We start from the raw sequence: 17,946 nt of genomic DNA on the forward strand, positions 1-17,946 counted from the left end.
CAGTGTCCTGGAAACCCAGCGGCTTCTGTGTGACACACAGAATGAAGAGGGGACGTTCCCCTACGGGTGATTCCTTGTTCCTAGGGGAAAGGGGTTGCCCCACTCTGCTGTACCGTCTTTGTGAGGCACAAGTGCAGACTCCTGCTTCTGCCCACATCTTGGGTGGCTGGTCCTTTCCACAAAGGCTGCTGAACTTTTCTTCCTGGTCACGCATGGTGGGGCTGTCAGGCAATGCGGAGCTGTATCTCACCCGAGGCAGGGGTCCTGGGGTTAAGTCTGGCTTCATGAGAGTTTGACGATACTGCATGCTCTTAGGTTCGTGTGTGTATGTTTGTATACGCATCTCTTGTGGATTAAATCATAAGATGGTTTGATGCCTGTTGTATCTTCTGGACCATAATTAAAAATAAATGCATGACTTACTATTCTGGGTTGGAACTCATTTTGTTCTTTTAATTTTCCTCACTCTTCTCAATCTCACGCATTCTCTCAGAGGAGGGACAAGCCTCATTGGGATGGTGGCTACCTGGTTCTGTTAGCCTTGGTGTGGGATCCACTGGGACAGAAGGATCTGTAATCTCTGGACCACAAAGAAGACTCTGACTTGTAGTTCACAGTGGAAGAGCCCAAAGAACATGTCTCAGTTCTGTTCTGCTCATTTATTCTATGAAGTATATACAATTTATCTTTGTCTTCTGAATGTAATTATTCTTAGGAGTTACTTTCCTCTCCTATTGAGAAACTCAGAATCTTCTCTCTGTATGATGTCCAGATCTTATTATTGGCTGTTTATTTTGTCACTTGTTATGTGGGAGCCAAGTTTACTTGTTTTAAAAAATCAACAGATCTTCTCCTTCTATCCCCAAATCCCAATCAAGTGCAGTAAAGTGTCTAATGATGAATGAATTAACCAATATGTTCTTAAAGAACATTCATTGCACAATATCCATAATAGGAAAAGCAAATAATATTTTAAAGGCCCACAGCAGGGACTGATTAAATAAAGTACATTGGTGGCAGGAAATATTAGGCAACCATTAAAAATCATACTAAAATCCCCGTTATTGACATGGAAAATTCTCATGCTTTGTAAGGAAAAATGTAGGCTCTGAAACTGCCCCTATGATATGCTGCCAGTTTGATAAAAATGTAAATTCGTACATGTAGACAAAGATGAAGGAAATACAAGGAGATGGAACACTACTCTGAGTGGTGAGATTGTAGATGGTCATGTTTTCTCTTCATATTTTTTCTATATTTTCCAAAATTTCTACAATAAGAAAGTGACCTTTTAATGCAAGAGTATTTGTGTATAATAGATATACCAAAGCTACCAATCTTCTATTCTGAACAATTGCTTTTGTTGTTATACCAGGTAGGGTGATCATACTTCACTTTTTGGAGAAAGTACATTCAGTCTCCAAAATTGATAATTTGGTTTAGCTCTTGGTTTTAGCTACACAGGTCTCCATATCCATGTATGAGCATTTTCACATGGAGCTGAAATTTGTGTTGTCTCTGTCTGTTTTTCCTCTCTCTTGGCCTGGTTGAAGAAGGTATTTCCTTTCTCTAAACCCACCTCATCAGCTTTATTAAATGTTTCCTAATCCTGTCACACGCTCCAAAGTCCACTAATGGCCACATGGGTACTACTGACTACTGTCCAGCTGCCAGCTCCAACTGTAGAAACATGCAGTCATTGGGCAGTGAGACGCTTGGTAAGGAAACCTCCCTTGAGAGTTTACCAAAAACAAGCGTTAAGAGCACTAAGAATGGAGCCAGCTCCTCCCTATTTTTGACGTCTGTATTAGTCAGCCAAAGGGGTGCTGATGCAAAATACCAGAAATTGGTTGGCTTTTATAAAGGGTATTTTTGGGGTAGGAACTTACAGATATCAGGCCATAAGGATAAGTCACTTCCCCCACCAAAGTCTATTTTGATGTGTTGGAGCATAATGGCTGCTGATGTCTGTGAGGGTTCAGGCTTCCTGGGTTCCTCCCTTCCAGGATCTTGCTTCTCTCTGGGTTCAGGGCTCCTCTCTTCCCAGGGCTTGCTTATTCTGGGCTCAGGCTTTCTTTCTTCCTGGGGCTGGCTTCTCTTTCCTCTGTGAGCTTACTTGCTGGGGCTTCAGCTTAAGGCTTCAGCTTCAAACTCCAACATCAAAGATCCAACATCATAAACCCTCAGCTCTGTCCTTTGCCATGCCTTTTATCTGACATGGCCCAATCAAAGCCCTAATCATAACTTAATCATGCCCAGGTACAGACCAGATTACAAACATAATCCAATATCTATTTTTTGGAATTCATAACCATATCAAACTGCTACAGTCCACCCTCTGAATTCCAAAAAGATATTACAATATTCAAAGAAGCCATAAGTCAGTAACAATGCAAGTACTAAATCATATCATAATCAATTTAAAGAAATATAGTTTGTCTTAGGGCAAAGTCCTATCTGCTATAGACCTCTGAAACTTACAAAACAATTGATCTGTTTCTAATACACATATGGACAAAGGATAAACATTTTCATTACAATAAGGAGAAACTGGGAGGGAAACTTGAGTCATGGGTTCTCTACAGTTCAGTAAACCGACAAGGCATCCTCCATTCAATTTCAATCTGAGAGGCATTCTTAAGATGATGATTTCTTTTCCTTGGTGCCTTACGGGAACCCACCCTTTCCACATGCTTGCCCAACAGTCATTTTCTAGGTTCCACCCTCATCAAGCATCTGGATACTGACCAAGCTCCAGACTGCACCCTCCAAGAGTGTTGGGGTGATTGCCATACCTTACCCAATCTTTGGGTTAGAGTCTTAATCCCCCTAGTACAGTGGCATGAAGACAACATTCCCCCTAACCTTTGGCAAACAGGCTCAACCCACTCAGAGCAACGAGTTGACCACCTGGCCTTCCCTAACCTTTGGCATACAGGCTCAACCCTCTCAGAGCAATGAGTTGACCACCTGGCCTTCCCTAATCCATGGGGGACAGGTCCACCCCTCTCAGACCTGTGGGGTGTTGACCTTAACTGCGATAATCCTTGGGGAATGTGCTCCACCCTCTCTGTACCCTGGGGTGTCAAAACTCCCAGAATATCAGGCAGGAACATCCATCCTCTTCAACTGCTGGGGCAAACTCACCCTCTCTGTACACATGGGTGGGGTTCCTCTCTAGGCCCAAGGTGATGTCTTAATTTCAGATCTCAGCTCCCATGGTTTTCCTCTTAAAGCTGTTTCTCCTTCAATCTCTCCTTTCCATGTCCCTCTTAGTCCAAGCTGCAATGGTTTTGTTCATACAGTTCTCTCAAAAACCTTGTTGGTTTAGCATGCAAGAAGAAGGAGTCTAAGCCATCAGACAGTAAGATTTTCCACAAGTCTTTCTGAGATAACTGCATCTTCAATACTGATTTACAAGTTCCAACTTAAGTCCTCCAATGGGGCACTTTCTTCTGGGAGTTTGTTTTCCAGAGGCTTGGAATTTCCAGAATTAGTTTCTGTTTTCTTTGTGCCTGACAGTTCAGTCCTCAGTATATCTCTCTCGTCTAGCATTTTGCTATAAGCTGCAAACGGAAGCCAAGCCCCATTTTCTGGGTTTACTTTGGAAATTTCTTCAGCTAAATGCCCAGACTAGCCATTTTCAAATTCTGCCTTCCATAAAATACCAGCAGCTAATCTTGCTAAGTTCTCTGCAACTTTAAAACACAGATTGCCTTTCTTCCAGTTTCCAATAATAGTTTCATCATTTACTTCTAAGGCATCATAAAAAGTCTCTCTAGCATCCATATTGCTATCAACAGTCTCCTCAAAGTGATCTAGGCCTTTTCCATCAAGCATCTCACAATTCCTCCAAAAAATATCCCTTACCCATTTATAAAACTGTTCCAGCATTTTGGTAATTGCAAAATCACTATCCCACTGCCAGTACCAAGCTGTATTATTCAGGATTCTCTAGGGAAACAGAATCAACAAGAGATATCTGTCAATAGTATGCGATTTTATAAGAGTCTCTCATATAGCTGTAGGGATGCACAAGTCCAGGTTCTGCAGGCAGGCTGCAACCAGGGGCTCCAATTAAAGTCCAATGAAGTTTCTTCACGAGCTCTGGGAGACGGCTGTCCAAAGATGAGCTGGGAAATTCTCATTCAATGCTGGAATCACTTCCCCTTTTAAGGCATTCAACTGATTAGATAAAGTGTCACTCATTGCTGATGGCAATCTCTCTGACTGATGTAATTATAATTAGCTATCTATGATTTACTACTGCAGTAAAGTCAATGGTGACTAAAATCCATAAATGCCCTTGTATTACAGTTAGCCCAGTGCTTGCTTGACCAAACAACTGGGCACAATTACCTGGCCAAGTTGACACAATAGCCTAACCATCACAACGTCTGTCCACAAATCCTCCCTTAGAGCTCTGCATGTGATGGACGTGGGATGTATGTAACAGGGTCTCTTCTGGCTATCGATCTTTTTCAAGGATGCAGGGTTGGGATACATGGAGGATGTTTCAGATGGAATTATATGGATTTCACAGCAAACGGTAATTCGCAGTTAATTCACAGCAGAAAAAGTGGTAAACCAGTTGGAAGAAAGTAGCTGCATAGGGGAGAGGGTTAGGTGGGGGAATGAATGAATCAAAGGCAGGAACAGAGCAAAGATGTTACAGGAGCTGTGGCCTGAGAGCAAAGCCAGGTTCTGGGTGTGAGCTTTTAATATGTGTGAGCATTTAATACAGGAGAGAGGAAAAAGTGGTCTCTTGAGAAGTCCACCTTCAAGATGGACTTCAGGCAACTCCAGAGGTGGGTGGATCTTCTTAGAAGGGAAATTCAAATGGCTACTTGTTTCCTGGTTGAACTTTTCAGGGTCATAAAGCCCTCTATGTACCCACCCATGGTATCCTAATCCCACCAGACTCCCCTCCCCATGGGGCCAATCCTTCTAATAAAGGTCTTGTGTCTACAGAGTTGCTGGAAACATGCAAATAAATGACCCCAAGTCCATTATTCCCTACTGTCATTTTGACCTGAAGGTGGAGAGAGCATCCCGATGGAATGAAGCATAGGACAAGCAAGCTTTGAGAAGGGCAGGGCATAATAGGGAGTCAGCTCTGTGTGGCAGAAACCAGCTCTATGTTCTCACCAATGAATCTCCAGAATCTGGCACTGCACCAGGCACAGGAAAAGGCTGCAATCATCATACTACCTGACACACACTGGTCATGTCGATGGCACTCAGCAAATCTCCCAATGACCCTCGAAGGCAGTGTGGTTCTTACCCTCAACTTTGAGGTGAAGAAAAGGGAAGCACAGGGTTTGGCATATATTGAGTACATACGACTCAGGGTTGCCTGAGTTATTGGCAATATATATATACACTAATTAGTGTATATATATTAGTATATATTGTGTATATATATTAGTATATATTGTATATATATTATATATCATATACCTATATATTAGTATATATTGTATATATATTATAATATACCTAGATATTAGTATATATTGTGTATATATATATATATATATATATATATATATATATATTAGTATATATGTATTAGTATATATTGCCAATAACTATCTGGTCAGTAAGAAGCAAGCTGCCCGGCTCTGGGATCTGTTTTTAACCACTGCATTCTGCTGCCTCCCCCAATGAATATTTGTTGATTTACTGAATAAAAAAAAAGGGATGGCCAGTGGGGCTGGCACACAAACAAAGCTCTGCACAGGCTGAGGGGGCAGCGTGGGACTGTGAGACCTGGGGAGAAGGCCCATGCTAAGAGAAAGCTGTGGAGGGAGCCGGGAGAACCGCCACGACTTGGTAGGACACTGGTTTCTGCGAGGCTCGGTCTCACTGGGCAGGGTGCTAATTTTCCCTCCGAATGAGCTGCTGGGATGAAGGAGGGGAACTGCAAATTCTAAAGTTGAGGAGTCCCTTATTGTCTTGTCTCTTCCTCCTCCAGTTCAAGATGGGCGGCGGGTTGACATGGGAGGAAAGGAAAGAGCCTGAGTGTCTTTTACCCTTTCAGGGTCTCAAATTCCTCCACGAGTTTTTCTCTTTTCTTTCCTGCTTCCTTTAGTAAGGACGCATGCTTTTCTCTCATGATTACCTGCCTACAGGTGGAAAGCCACATTCTGAAACTGGGCAATGGACTTAGCATTTGCTGAGGTTTCCTCATATACATCATTAAAACACGTGGTTAATTAACAACAGCTTTCTGCTGGGTATGCTAAACTTGAGGAATGTTCCCGGAGTATCTCTTCCATACTCTCCTAACGTCTTTGCACTGGCAGATTTAAAGACAACTCTGAGGATTTACTTTCTTTCAGAGGTAACATGAACAACTTAAAGTCTTTTCTCTTTTGTTTCTTTTTTGTTTTATAGTTGGGTGGGAAAGGTCTACTTGAAGTGGTATCACAAATTAAACCTCTTTACAGATTGCAAATGACTTTTTTTTTAACCCTACGGTGTGAGCCTGAATTGTGCAAATAGAGAATATAGGGTGGCAGCTTTCCTAAAGCAGAAACAAGGAGGAAATGAGAGAAAATTCACGTAAAACTTTTAGACAAAATTGTTTCTTTGTACACTGTAGGCTTAAGCTGCCACTTTATTTGATATCTCCTGCTTGTCACCCAGCCTCTCCATGCCCTTTCACTTTCTTGGCAAAATAATATACATATATTGGTGATGCTTCTGGAGAAAGGACATCCATAAACATGAAAGATGAGGACAGGTTATTTCCTTTATTTCCTTTTTTTAAAGTTAAGATTTTAATATATGTAATTACCAGGGACCAGGCTTTTTGTTTAGCTCTGAGACAGAGAGCAAAAGAAAATTCATAGCTCTGTTTTTTGGGAAGAAAATTGGGTCTGGAATAACTGAAATCTCTAAAGGAACTGGGATAAAGGCTAGTTTTAAATTTGGGTACACTTACAACCTTAGACGGCCCAACTGTCGTTAATACAGCCAGTTCCAAGTACAAATTAAAATCTATTTTTAAAATCAGTCTGTGCGGCCCTCTTGGCAGAGCAGGCCCTTGCCGTTGGCCTGGGTTTCTGGTCATAATATGAAATTCGCCATCGGAAAACTTCTGTTGTGGGTATGAGCTTGCAGATGATAGGGACAAGAGTTTGGGCTTTTTACAGTGCATCTGTTTGGGGATCCCAAGAATATCAGGCAAGGTGTTGGTCTGATATTTGCTGTTGCTCAATAAAATGTAAAAACAGCCAGCATGCCCTGAGCTTGGATATTCTTGAGACTAAGCCAAAAGAGCTAGTAAATTGCGTCATGCAACATATCTAAAAGTGGAAACCTTTAGGACAATTAACGGATACCATACAGGGGTGCATCTGCCACACTAATCTTCTGGATGCCAAACAATTCCAGAAGTCTAAGCTTCATGCCAAACTTTGTGACACAACTATTAATATATACAGAACCCCCCATAAACAAATATGAGAGATGAACCCCGAGGTTTAAGGGCATTGTAATTCTAGCATTATTTATAATAGTAAAATACGGGGAGTTAAATGCCTAACACATAAGGACATGGTTAAATTATTTCATATCTACATTTTGCAGCCATTAAGAATCATGTCTTTGGGTAACTTATGGACGACATTTAATAGTAATAATTGAAATATTTTTGCAGCCATGGCATGGAGGCCATTGCTAAGGGACAAGAACAGGAGGGCATTAAGGGGTATGAGCTTTTTCCTTTTGGAGTAATGAAAATGTTCTAAAATTGACTGAGCTGATGACAGTTCAACTCTGTGATGAAAATGAGAGCCATTAAGAGTACACTTTCAATGGGACTGTAGACACAGGGCATCCCGTGGTGGAAGATGGACGGTGGTGAACACAACAAATATGAGAATATTCCCATGAACTATAACAAGGATGTAATACTAAAATAGGGTGTTAATAACCAGGTAGGTTGGGGGAAAATACACCAAATGTAAGATACGGACTACAGTTAGTGGCAATGTTTTGACGATGCTCTTTCATCGTTTGTAATAAATGTTTCACAGCGATGCAAGGTCTTGGTGGTGGGGTGAAGTATGGGAGCCCTGTATGATGCTATGCATGCATGTTTTGTAAGTTCACAATTTTTACTATATACTTATTGCTTATGTATGTTCAAGTGTGAAGATATAGTTCAATTTAAAAAGTTAAAAAAAAAAGAATCAAGTCTTTGGGTAATATGTGGTGACACGAAAAATATATGTGATAGAATGAGAAATCAAAAAGGTCCAAATGAAGACAATATGTTTATTTATAACCTTTATTTATGGGGTGTGCCCTCTGGTCACACAAGTGTACATGCCTGGAAAAGAACTGAAACACAAGGCTCATAGTGGTTTTCTCTGAGTAATGAGATAGTAGGTTATTTTTCTTAACCTCTGTATTCTTCTATACTTTTGAGTTTCAGATAAACTTTTTCTTTTTTACTTTTATAATCAGATATGTCGCTTTTAAAAGGCGATTGTCAACTCTGACAAGAATACCCAGCTAGGCCAGCACCGGCCTGCTGTTTATTATTAATAAGTGATAATATATAAAATTCTTACCACCACCTGAATAACTATAGTGAAAATAAGTCTGTATGGCTCAGCCACTAACCTCTGGCCCAGAGGCTTCACATCTCGAGGTCTGCATTGAGATCCATCCTGCCAAGCCCTGTGCACTCTATGAAATACTAGTGATGGACAGAGAGGGAATTAGTACTTGTTGAGTATGTACTTCGGCCAGGTGTTCATGTACATGGTTTCACTTAATAGACTTCCTGATGGGGAGAGGGAAGTTCCTGGGGTCAAATAGCCGGGAAGTGATCAAAATGCACACAGGCCCTTTCGGGCTGTGCAGAAGCTGCAGGTGAGACACAGACCGCATTGTGGGCATTAAAAAACACCTTTGTGAAATATTTTGCTAGAGCTCCTAACGTGTGGCCCAAATCACCGATGTTTCTTTCCTCGCACGGAACCCTGGTAGAAGTCCTAGGAAAATTGCCAAAAGGGGACCGGATTAAAGACAGAAGCAAGAAGGAAAACGAATGGCCCACCTATTGGAAAGCATCCCCCAAAACAGACAGTCATGCTAATAACCAGCCACCCATCCAACCAGACGGGCTATGAGACTCCGGTCACAAATGCCTCACCCACGCTGTGTCAGGTGCTGTCGCATCTCCTTGTCCTTGGCCTGCATCCCATCTCTTGAAGGTCACTTCTTTAAGGTGTGTCAATGCCCACACCATGGATCTAGAGTGGGACCTTTAAATGTTAAAAACTCTACCCCAAAGGATTAGACACCCCCCTTTCACTTTTTATTTCTAGGCAGTACTGGGGATTGAACCTGGGACCTCATACATGGGAAGCAGGCGCCCAACCACCGGGCTTCATCCCATCCCCAATAAGAATTTTTGTTTGTTTATTTAGGAGGTACTGGAACCACTTGAGCTACATCTGCTCCCCCATACCTTTTAACATTTATCCAACGAGGGCCTCTGAACTAGATGTTGTATCGGCCTTTCTGTGTGTTATCCAATTTAATTCAGTCAGCAGGTGCATGTAAAATCGTAACATCTTACTCAGATGGACCCTCAAAATTAGAAAGTGATTCCACATCCATTTGTCTCATTTGCTGCTCACAACAAGCCTTATGGAAGGGAAGGTGGGTGATATCATCCCTGCTTTACAGACCAGGAAACTGAGGCACACCGATTGCTCAGTCTGAATTAATGGATTAGGCATCAGCCTCCATGGAAGGCACAGAGGAACTGACTCTGAGTACAACAGCATGAAAGTTTTCAAAGTACTTGGCCGAGAGAGTGGCAGCAAGTGTCCCTGCAAGACAGGACCGGGTGAAGGGTTTTAGGAAAAGGACAGTACTAATGAAACCTTGGAGTAGGAAGACAAACTACTTAGGTCACAAGGCACAGCTTCTTCCTCAAGCCGTCTGCTTTCTAAATCCTCTCCACACCTCAAATCCAAACCCAAACCCTGCAGCTCTAGGAAGCCGTTTTTGATTATCCAGGACACAGAAATCATCATGACACCATAGGGTCTTCACATGCCTCAATTCACGACACTGTCATGGTAGCTTTTTGAGGTACCCATTCTACAAACAAGGAAATCGAAGCTCAGAGAAGTTCAGGAACTTGCGAAAGCAATGATAAACTGCAAAGTCTAGGTTTCAAACCACATCACACCAAAGCTGCCTGACCTTTCTCTTACTTGTCCCATCAGCTTGTATCTTGCCCACGTGTTCCTTTTTTTTTGACATACTGGGGGCTGGGCGTTGTATATGAAAAGCCAGCGCTCAACCACTGAGCCACATGGAGTCCCGTGAGGTGGCTTTTCATTTGTTTTGCTTGTGTTTGTTTTTTTTTGTTTTTTTCAGGAGGCATCGGGAACTGAACCCGGGACCTCCCATGTGGGATGCAGGCGCTCAACAGCTTGAGCCACATCCACTTCCCCCACGTGCTCCTTAATTCCTCAGCTCTGTTAAAAGGTCCTTGAGGAAAGGCAGTACATCTTACGTTTCTTTGTAACTCCCCTTTCGACCACGTACGAGGTTGGTCTCCAACAGACATCATTTGTTAAATATCTTTCTGATAGGAAGAGTAATCAGTATGAGGGATTGCTGGGTGTGTGTGTGCTCTAAATGCCAGGCTTTCGGCTGTCTATAATTAAAACAAGAGTGAACACGAAACGTATAATTTCTTCTCGCTCTAGCATAACTAGGCATTCATTACCCTGTCTGATTCTGTTATGTATGTGAGAGGAACTGCTTAGTAAGTATTTTCTGTGATGAAGATAATCAAATACATCCACATATCAGACAGATTTTTTTAAAAAGACGAAAACAAACCCATCAAATATGTGGAAAGATGAGGATTTATAGGATACGATATTCCACCTGAGACTAAAGTGCGTCCAAGGTGAGAAGACAACTTGGCCAAGTCCTGGCAATTGGCTACTCGAGGAATACTAAGGGAGGAAGGGAGGGTGCTAGCTGGGATCCTGCGCAATTAACCGCATCAGGAAGCAGGTGAGTCAAGCTATTGTTCTGGGTCAGAAGCAGGAGAGTGATACACGGTCAAGGGTTATTCTAGGGCGGAGTGGCTGAGACCCTCTGCAGCATGTCAGTCATTTCCTCACCATCTTCCCGGGGAAGGCAAACATAACTTGCACACATGAAATATACAACTTATTACCCTGTAAGGTCTTGTTCCATTTGCCCTTCCAACACACAATGGGTTTACAGCTTTGGAAGTATAAAGGACTCCAACAAATTCACTGAGGTTAGAATTTTTGATGGTGGGGCTTGCTCAAGTACTTCTGAATTGACATTTGGCAACATAAGCTAACAACAGCAGTGCCTATGCATCGTGTTTTATCGGCAAACCATATGTAGTAAGCGTAATATCACTGAGGGGCGGGGCTTCTGGTCACCTTTATGTTACAGATAAGTTCCTCCCTTCCCACCCTGCCCCAGGGACACTCTACCAGCATCAAAGGAAAAGAGCAAATACCAGGTCGGTGGTACCTACATTTGCATCCTCGTGGCTATGGCCATTGGTTTCAACCAATTCCTTGGCGCCTTTTAACTGCAAATTTTAAAGAAACACAACAACAACAAAAAACAAATGAATAAGCAAGCAAATCTGTTAAGTTTATATATCATCTGGTTAACACAGATTTATCTGAGGTTGCATTTTTTTTTAATAAAACTTCCAATGAGGAAAAACAGATGGAGTCTTATTGAAACCAGTTTGAGACCAATATTTTATGAAGCTTGATGGCTGGCAAAAAATAAATGGGTCTTGGTCATTATTTTTTAAATAATAAGATTAGAAAGCAGTACCATGGGCATAAAATGTATAAAATTGGTTCTTAAGAATAATAAATGACTCAATTTCCTAGTCGTATTGCTATTAATTTAAACTCTGCAGTGTTTGCAAGTTGCCACTAGCTAAATGATGTTATACTAACCATTATTCATGAATGATGCATTTTTGGCTGTTTAATATGCTGTAGTGCTACTGTACGTGTCTTCCTTGAGAACATATTTGAATGACTGACATTGTTTCTGGAAGCCTAAAAGGAGAAGATTATTTCCTTCTTTTTGTGGAGGAAGAAATTGGGGAGATGTCTTCTAGGCCACTGAAGCATTAGAAGAAAAACTATTTCTCAAATGAGATTTTTAACAGTGAACGTTTTGAAACATTACTCTCTCTCAGAAGGCCTAGAAGTAATCGGTTATCAGGAAATTTCGGGAGATCTTTAATTGGCATTTTATCCCACCCTGACTCAAAGCAGGCATTTGGAGGCGGAGAGCAAGGAAAAAGAAAACAGGGCTTCCAGCTGTTTGCCAGTATTTCTTCCTGGCTTATTACCTTAGGAAGCAGTATCTCCTCTGTCATCCTTTTAAAAAAAAAATCACTAATATAAAGTATTCATGGTAGGACATTAATACTTAAAAGTTTAAAAGAAAATAAATGCATTATGTACCACCAATGGGTTTGACTCAGAGCATTGGTTCTTTCCAGTTATTTGTACATATTAAGATGAAAGCATCTTTCTTTTTTAAGGCCAACTCGAACTCACAGCCAGAAAGCCATCTCCTCTCCATGCCAAGAGAGGGGCTTTGCCAAAGAAATAGCCAGTAGGGGACTAAAGACTCTCTGGCTCATTTCTACATCGCTCCTGCTGAAGGAAAACAATTCTGTCCCCTGTCCTTCAGGGCTACATCACTGAATCCCACACAGAAACCAATACAAGGACCAGGGCTACGTGTGATAAATGAGAGTTAAAAAGCTCACTACAGAGATAGGAACACAAAAGGACTTTTAAAAAAGAGCCCTCTACGCTTTCCTGTTGTAAAGGTTTCTTTTCTATAAGCGTTCCTCGTTTTGTTCCCTTTGTGTCTCCTCCCTGTGCTTCTGAGAGTTGGCCTGGGGTCAGCTCAGAAGAAGGTTTTGTTATTATTTCGCGGAAGTGAAGGACCGTCGTGTGAAAGCCTGCCCCACCTTGCCTGGCTTACCAACATCAACATGTCCCCTTTCCTCTCCTCCTTCTAAATAAACTCCATTCTTCCACCCTGCACGTTATCCTCCCCTCTGCCCTCTCCTCTTCTGCGGCCCGTTTGCTCTCACCCCTCTCCCAGCCAAGTGGCGTTTTCTATTCCCCTGCTCTCTCCTGCCAGAAGAGCCACTGGAAACTTCCTCTTCAGGGGAAGCTTTGCTGCCCAGCCGCCCCTCCCCTCACGGCGGGAGCTCCAGGCCAGCCTCGGCTTTGCCCCTGCCCGACCTCCTCCCCGTTTCCTCTTCTCTGAATGATCCGAGGGGTCCCAGTGGCTGCTCCTCTTCCACAGAGAGGGGTGGGACACCTCATCTGATGAGACCCCAGCTTGCGAACAAGCTCCGGATGCAGGTAGCTACCACCCTAGTGAAGGAGATGGAGACTGGGGCCAGTGTGGCCTGGGGGTGCCTGGAGAAGCTGCATCGTAGCAAATGGGGGTGGCTGGGGGCCTCACCCAGAGCTGAGGGATGAGCCCGCCGGGGAGGCGTGGGGCCCGATGGTGCTAGGGACCTGCACTCACTGATCCAGGATCCCCACCAAGGGGTGGTTGCTTTGAATTGCAAACTTCCAGGTCTTCGAGGACAGGGCACATCTTTTCCTGAGTGTGTGTGTGTGTGTGTGTGTGTGATAGCAAGACTCTCTGCCATACAGTGTTCATTTAGGCCAGGGGTTCCTGTATTTGGCCCAATCAGAAGCTCCAGGTTTGAGGCCACTTATTTAGGCCACGTCTATGCAGGCATTGAAAAAGTGTGATTGGTTATCCAAAATCCAAAGAAAGCCTCAGGAAGCGATGTCCTTGGCGGTGAGAAGTGTTGTTTTTTTTTTTTTAAAGGAGGTACCAGGGATCGAACCCGGGACCTTGTACATGGGAAGCAGGTACTCAACCACTGAGCTACATCCGCTCCCCGTAGGTGTGTTTTTAATGCTGTCCATAGGTGAGTGGCTGCAGGGAGATGGAAGTCTTAGGGCCACGAGAGGCTCTATCGAACAGAGCACCTAAACGCATTCTGGCTGCTGTCAATCACTGAACCCTCTTAGGCTTACGTATTTTCAGTGGCTTTGTTTGAAAAGAGCCATCCCATTTAAATTAGTTTTGCAGTTTTAAAATTGCTTCCTTCTCAATTGTATTCCCCAGGTCTTTAATGATTTTAGTTATTTTGAATACTATTCACGTTCCCCTAATTATTTTTTTAAGTAATGGAGAGTGGAGTGTGATGTTTTATCAATGCCCATGAGTGTGCTCTGCTCTTTAAAAATGCGTGCCATAACAAGAATACATCAATACTTCTGGCAAAACTCAATCTATTTTTATGCCTGGGTTTGAACTTCAAATCAAAATAAAATATTTGGATCATTTATCGGGAATAAAGAAATCTACCTCTCCCTGCTCCAGTTAGAGTGATCTAAGAGAAGATCAAGGAAGGGAGAGAGGGAGCTTAAAGCAGCAAAAGCTCTGAACAAGGACTGATCATGAGCCAATTTAGAGCAAATCAGCTCCACTTTGCTGGGAGGCCTTTTAATGATGTCAAGAATAAGGACAGTAATTTTAGGTCTCCTAGACAGTAGGTTGTTGTGAATTGAGTCAATTATATTTTTCAGTTCAATCTAATCCAAAATCATATAGTCTCAGCCGCAGTTTAAGTTAATGCATCTATAGTGATCATATAAGGATAATGATTTATTTCATAAAGCATTTTCTTCCAAAATCTTACATAGTTTATAAACTAACATCTTCACTTTTCCATCACAAATTTTGTGCACTTATAGTTTTAAGGGAAAGTAAGAATATATTTTCATTATCCCATGTGCTTAAAAAATAAAAATCCCTTGTAAAATGACTGATTTACAGCTGACTTGAGTCACCTCTCCGTACTCCACATCTAGTTTTTAAAATGTCTCCTTTACAGTTGCACAAATAACCTTTCCGCAAACCATTGTGTGTGTGTGTGTGAAACATTTACAATGACCTCAATTTGAATACCGCCAAAGGGCTGGGGTTACTCTTTGTGACTTTCCCCCTTCTAATTACCATTCATTACATCTTCCTGGCGACAGTAGGTACCAGCTAGGAAAGCATTTCCAGAGCTCTCCTAGCTCCTACCATGCAGATGCAAGGCTTGGATTTCGCTCTGCTCCAAGTGATCCATCTTAGCCTGCTCTAAGACAATACTTTCAAACCCACTTATCAATGTCAGCTGCACTTTAGTATCAGAGAAAGCCAGAATGAAACGATCAGATTTACAAACTTCATATAAAAGGTTTGTTGCTCGCTATGGTTAGATAAGGGCCGCGATGCACAGGGAGATATTCTTTTAATGCCACTATGAATCAGTCCTTCTTGTTTGTGTGTCGGCAGGATCACCACGGGTTATGCTAAACTCCTCTTTCTCACTATCAGACTGAAGAGGAGACTAGCGAGTGGCTTACTTTTGAACTCTATCTGCATGGCCAGTATTTTTAAATTTTATTAAAATTCATTTGTCTTCTGGAAGGAACGCTCATATATTGTTAGCAGGCTTGGGTAATCTGAAAAGGTGCAGGGGTGAGAACGGAGATGCCAGGAAAGGGATGATAAATTCTACCTAACGAAGCTGCTGGGAGGTTTGACAGGGCGCAGGCTAATTATCCTGTAGATTAACTTCAGGGATGTTTGCATAAGTGAAGCCGGAGGGAGGTGCCTGTCAGGGTGTTTGGATTTCTTCACAAACCAGAGCTGTTTTTGTTCACTTACCTGCTCCTGGAGAACTTTGAGTAACGCTTGTGTGTGGGACTGCTCCTCTTTTGCTTGTTCCAGTTCTGACTTTTTGTTGTTTAGCTCCTCCTGGATGGTCAGCAATTGCTGTGAAATGAAAGAATATTTAAGATAATAGGATGGAGGCTCCGTGACTGTAAAATATTCAAACGACTCCTGATCATTATGAGAAGATTTTTACAGGCCTTCAAGCTTAGTCCAGACTTCAGCTGGAAAAGATCTCTGTGTGCTTTCACCCCCACTTAGTAATGGAACGGGTACTGCAGTTTATGGTACCTACTGCTATCTGTGGCACTGATACACAAAACCCATTACAGTATTTGGGAGGGCACTATTCTAATTGTATTCCTTTGAACAAACGTATATTTGTAAAAATACAGAGTCGTGTTGATAGACAACAGATTGACTGAAGAAGAAATTAAGTAATAAAAAAGCAATACAATTAATCGACTGGCCCGAAGTTACCCCATTTTACAAATGACAGTAAAGCTGGAGTTACAGAGGCTGTGTAAAGCTACCTCCCCGAGTGGCTGGGGCCACAAAAGATTCTTTTGCTTTCTCTGTTATGACGGTGATGTTTTATTAGATCAGCAGGATTGAAGTCCAAACGGCAATCAATATATCAGCCGGGAAAACTGCTGATATAAGCTGTCAAAACACTAAGCTATGGCCTGTGCTGCTATTTGGGAGCGGGGACACTGAAGGGATCTGGGTAAGCCCGGAGCTTTCCTCGCTCTATCGGCTGTAACTCATGCGGAGCCTTTCCTTGCCTGCCCAGAGCCCGGTGTGCTGCCCGGCTCTAATTCACTGGGAACGTGGTTATATGTTAACACACACACAGGCTACAGCATACACCCGAGAGCTTCACAACAGTCCCTGCAAACAGCTATGTCAAGTCAAAGCTTCTTGACAACACAGGGCTAGTTTGAAAAGACAAGAAGTCCATGTCTTCTGCTCCTGCTAACTGAATGCTGCACTAAGGGCGTGAAAGTGCTCGTGCCCTCCCGCTGTCTCCTCTGCAGGCTGCTTCTTCAGGGCCTGGACAAGCTGTCTGCAGAGCTGCCTTGTGAGTCCTCCACCAGCAAGGCTTGAATAAACCCTGGCACTCAATTTCTGATGCTTAAACCTACCAACTGGACGGATTACATTAAATCTCCAAAGACTATTGGTTTTGGAGTAGGGGTGGGGGAAAGAAGTACTCAGAAGAACACACTGTCCTTTCCCTTGGGCTGGCTTGTCCTGGTCCCTAGTCTGGAGCAAGGGATACACGTAAGAACCTATTTTGTCTTCCTGGCATACATAGTGATTTTCTTGCAATTTTCTAAAAACTCAGTGCCTCCAGTTTCCCTGCCTGCCACGTTATGATCACACGTGAGATAATACAACACCTCCCATGTTGGCTCCTTTAATAGTTTATATGATCTAATTGTGCATGAATTCAAGCACTGAAACCAGGGGCCCCTATTGTATTTTGCTACAATGACTGGTACCTCAAACAGTGTGCAAACAATGCAGAATGTGCCCATGCCTTTGTTCTCATTGATGACTGGCCCCAGAAGATTTCCAAGGGGATCTGGCACTCTGATTAGGTGAACCAAGGCAAATTTTTAATTCATTAGACAAGTTCAAATCCAATCTTTAAACCTCTTCTTGAAATGAGTCAAATGAATGATAGAAAATTATTGTCAAAGGTGGATATCTTATGTTTGTTCACTGTAGCACTGGAGACAGCAAAATGTAGAAAACTGATGCCCAACAGAAGAGGGCTGGTTAAATTGATGATGGTACATGCATATAATGGAACACTACACAGCCATTAAAAATGGGGGAAAAAACCCCACCAAGCTGTACAACACAAACACTGAACCCTAAGTTAAACCACGGACTACAGTTAATAGTACAATTATAAAAATGGTTTCCATCAACTACAACAAATGGACCACACCAATGTAAGATGTTACTAATAGGAGGGTATATGGGAATCCTGGATTTTATGCATGATTGTTCTGTATGCCCATAACTTGTCTAATATATTTCAATATATACTACTATATAGTAATATATACAAACATATACATATATATAAATAAAGAATGC

At 42.4% G+C, this 17,946-nt stretch overlaps 1 protein-coding gene across 2 annotated transcripts in view; it reads right to left on the minus strand.

Moving 5' to 3' along the window:
- ENOX1 (ecto-NOX disulfide-thiol exchanger 1) overlaps positions 1–17,946 on the minus strand; it is a 564,686-nt gene that overhangs the window by 41,630 nt on the left and 505,110 nt on the right. For both annotated transcript variants that reach the window (XM_058276646.2, XM_058276648.2), the window contains 2 exons: positions 15,829–15,936; positions 11,567–11,623 (listed from right to left, as the gene is read on the minus strand). In XM_058276646.2, the coding sequence (XP_058132629.2) occupies positions 11,567–11,623; positions 15,829–15,936 (165 nt within the window). The remainder of the gene's footprint in view (positions 1–11,566; positions 11,624–15,828; positions 15,937–17,946) is intronic.

The sequence above is a fragment of the Dasypus novemcinctus genome, chromosome 15 (assembly GCF_030445035.2).
Source record: "Dasypus novemcinctus isolate mDasNov1 chromosome 15, mDasNov1.1.hap2, whole genome shotgun sequence".
Classification (NCBI taxonomy): Eukaryota; Metazoa; Chordata; class Mammalia; order Cingulata; family Dasypodidae; genus Dasypus; species Dasypus novemcinctus.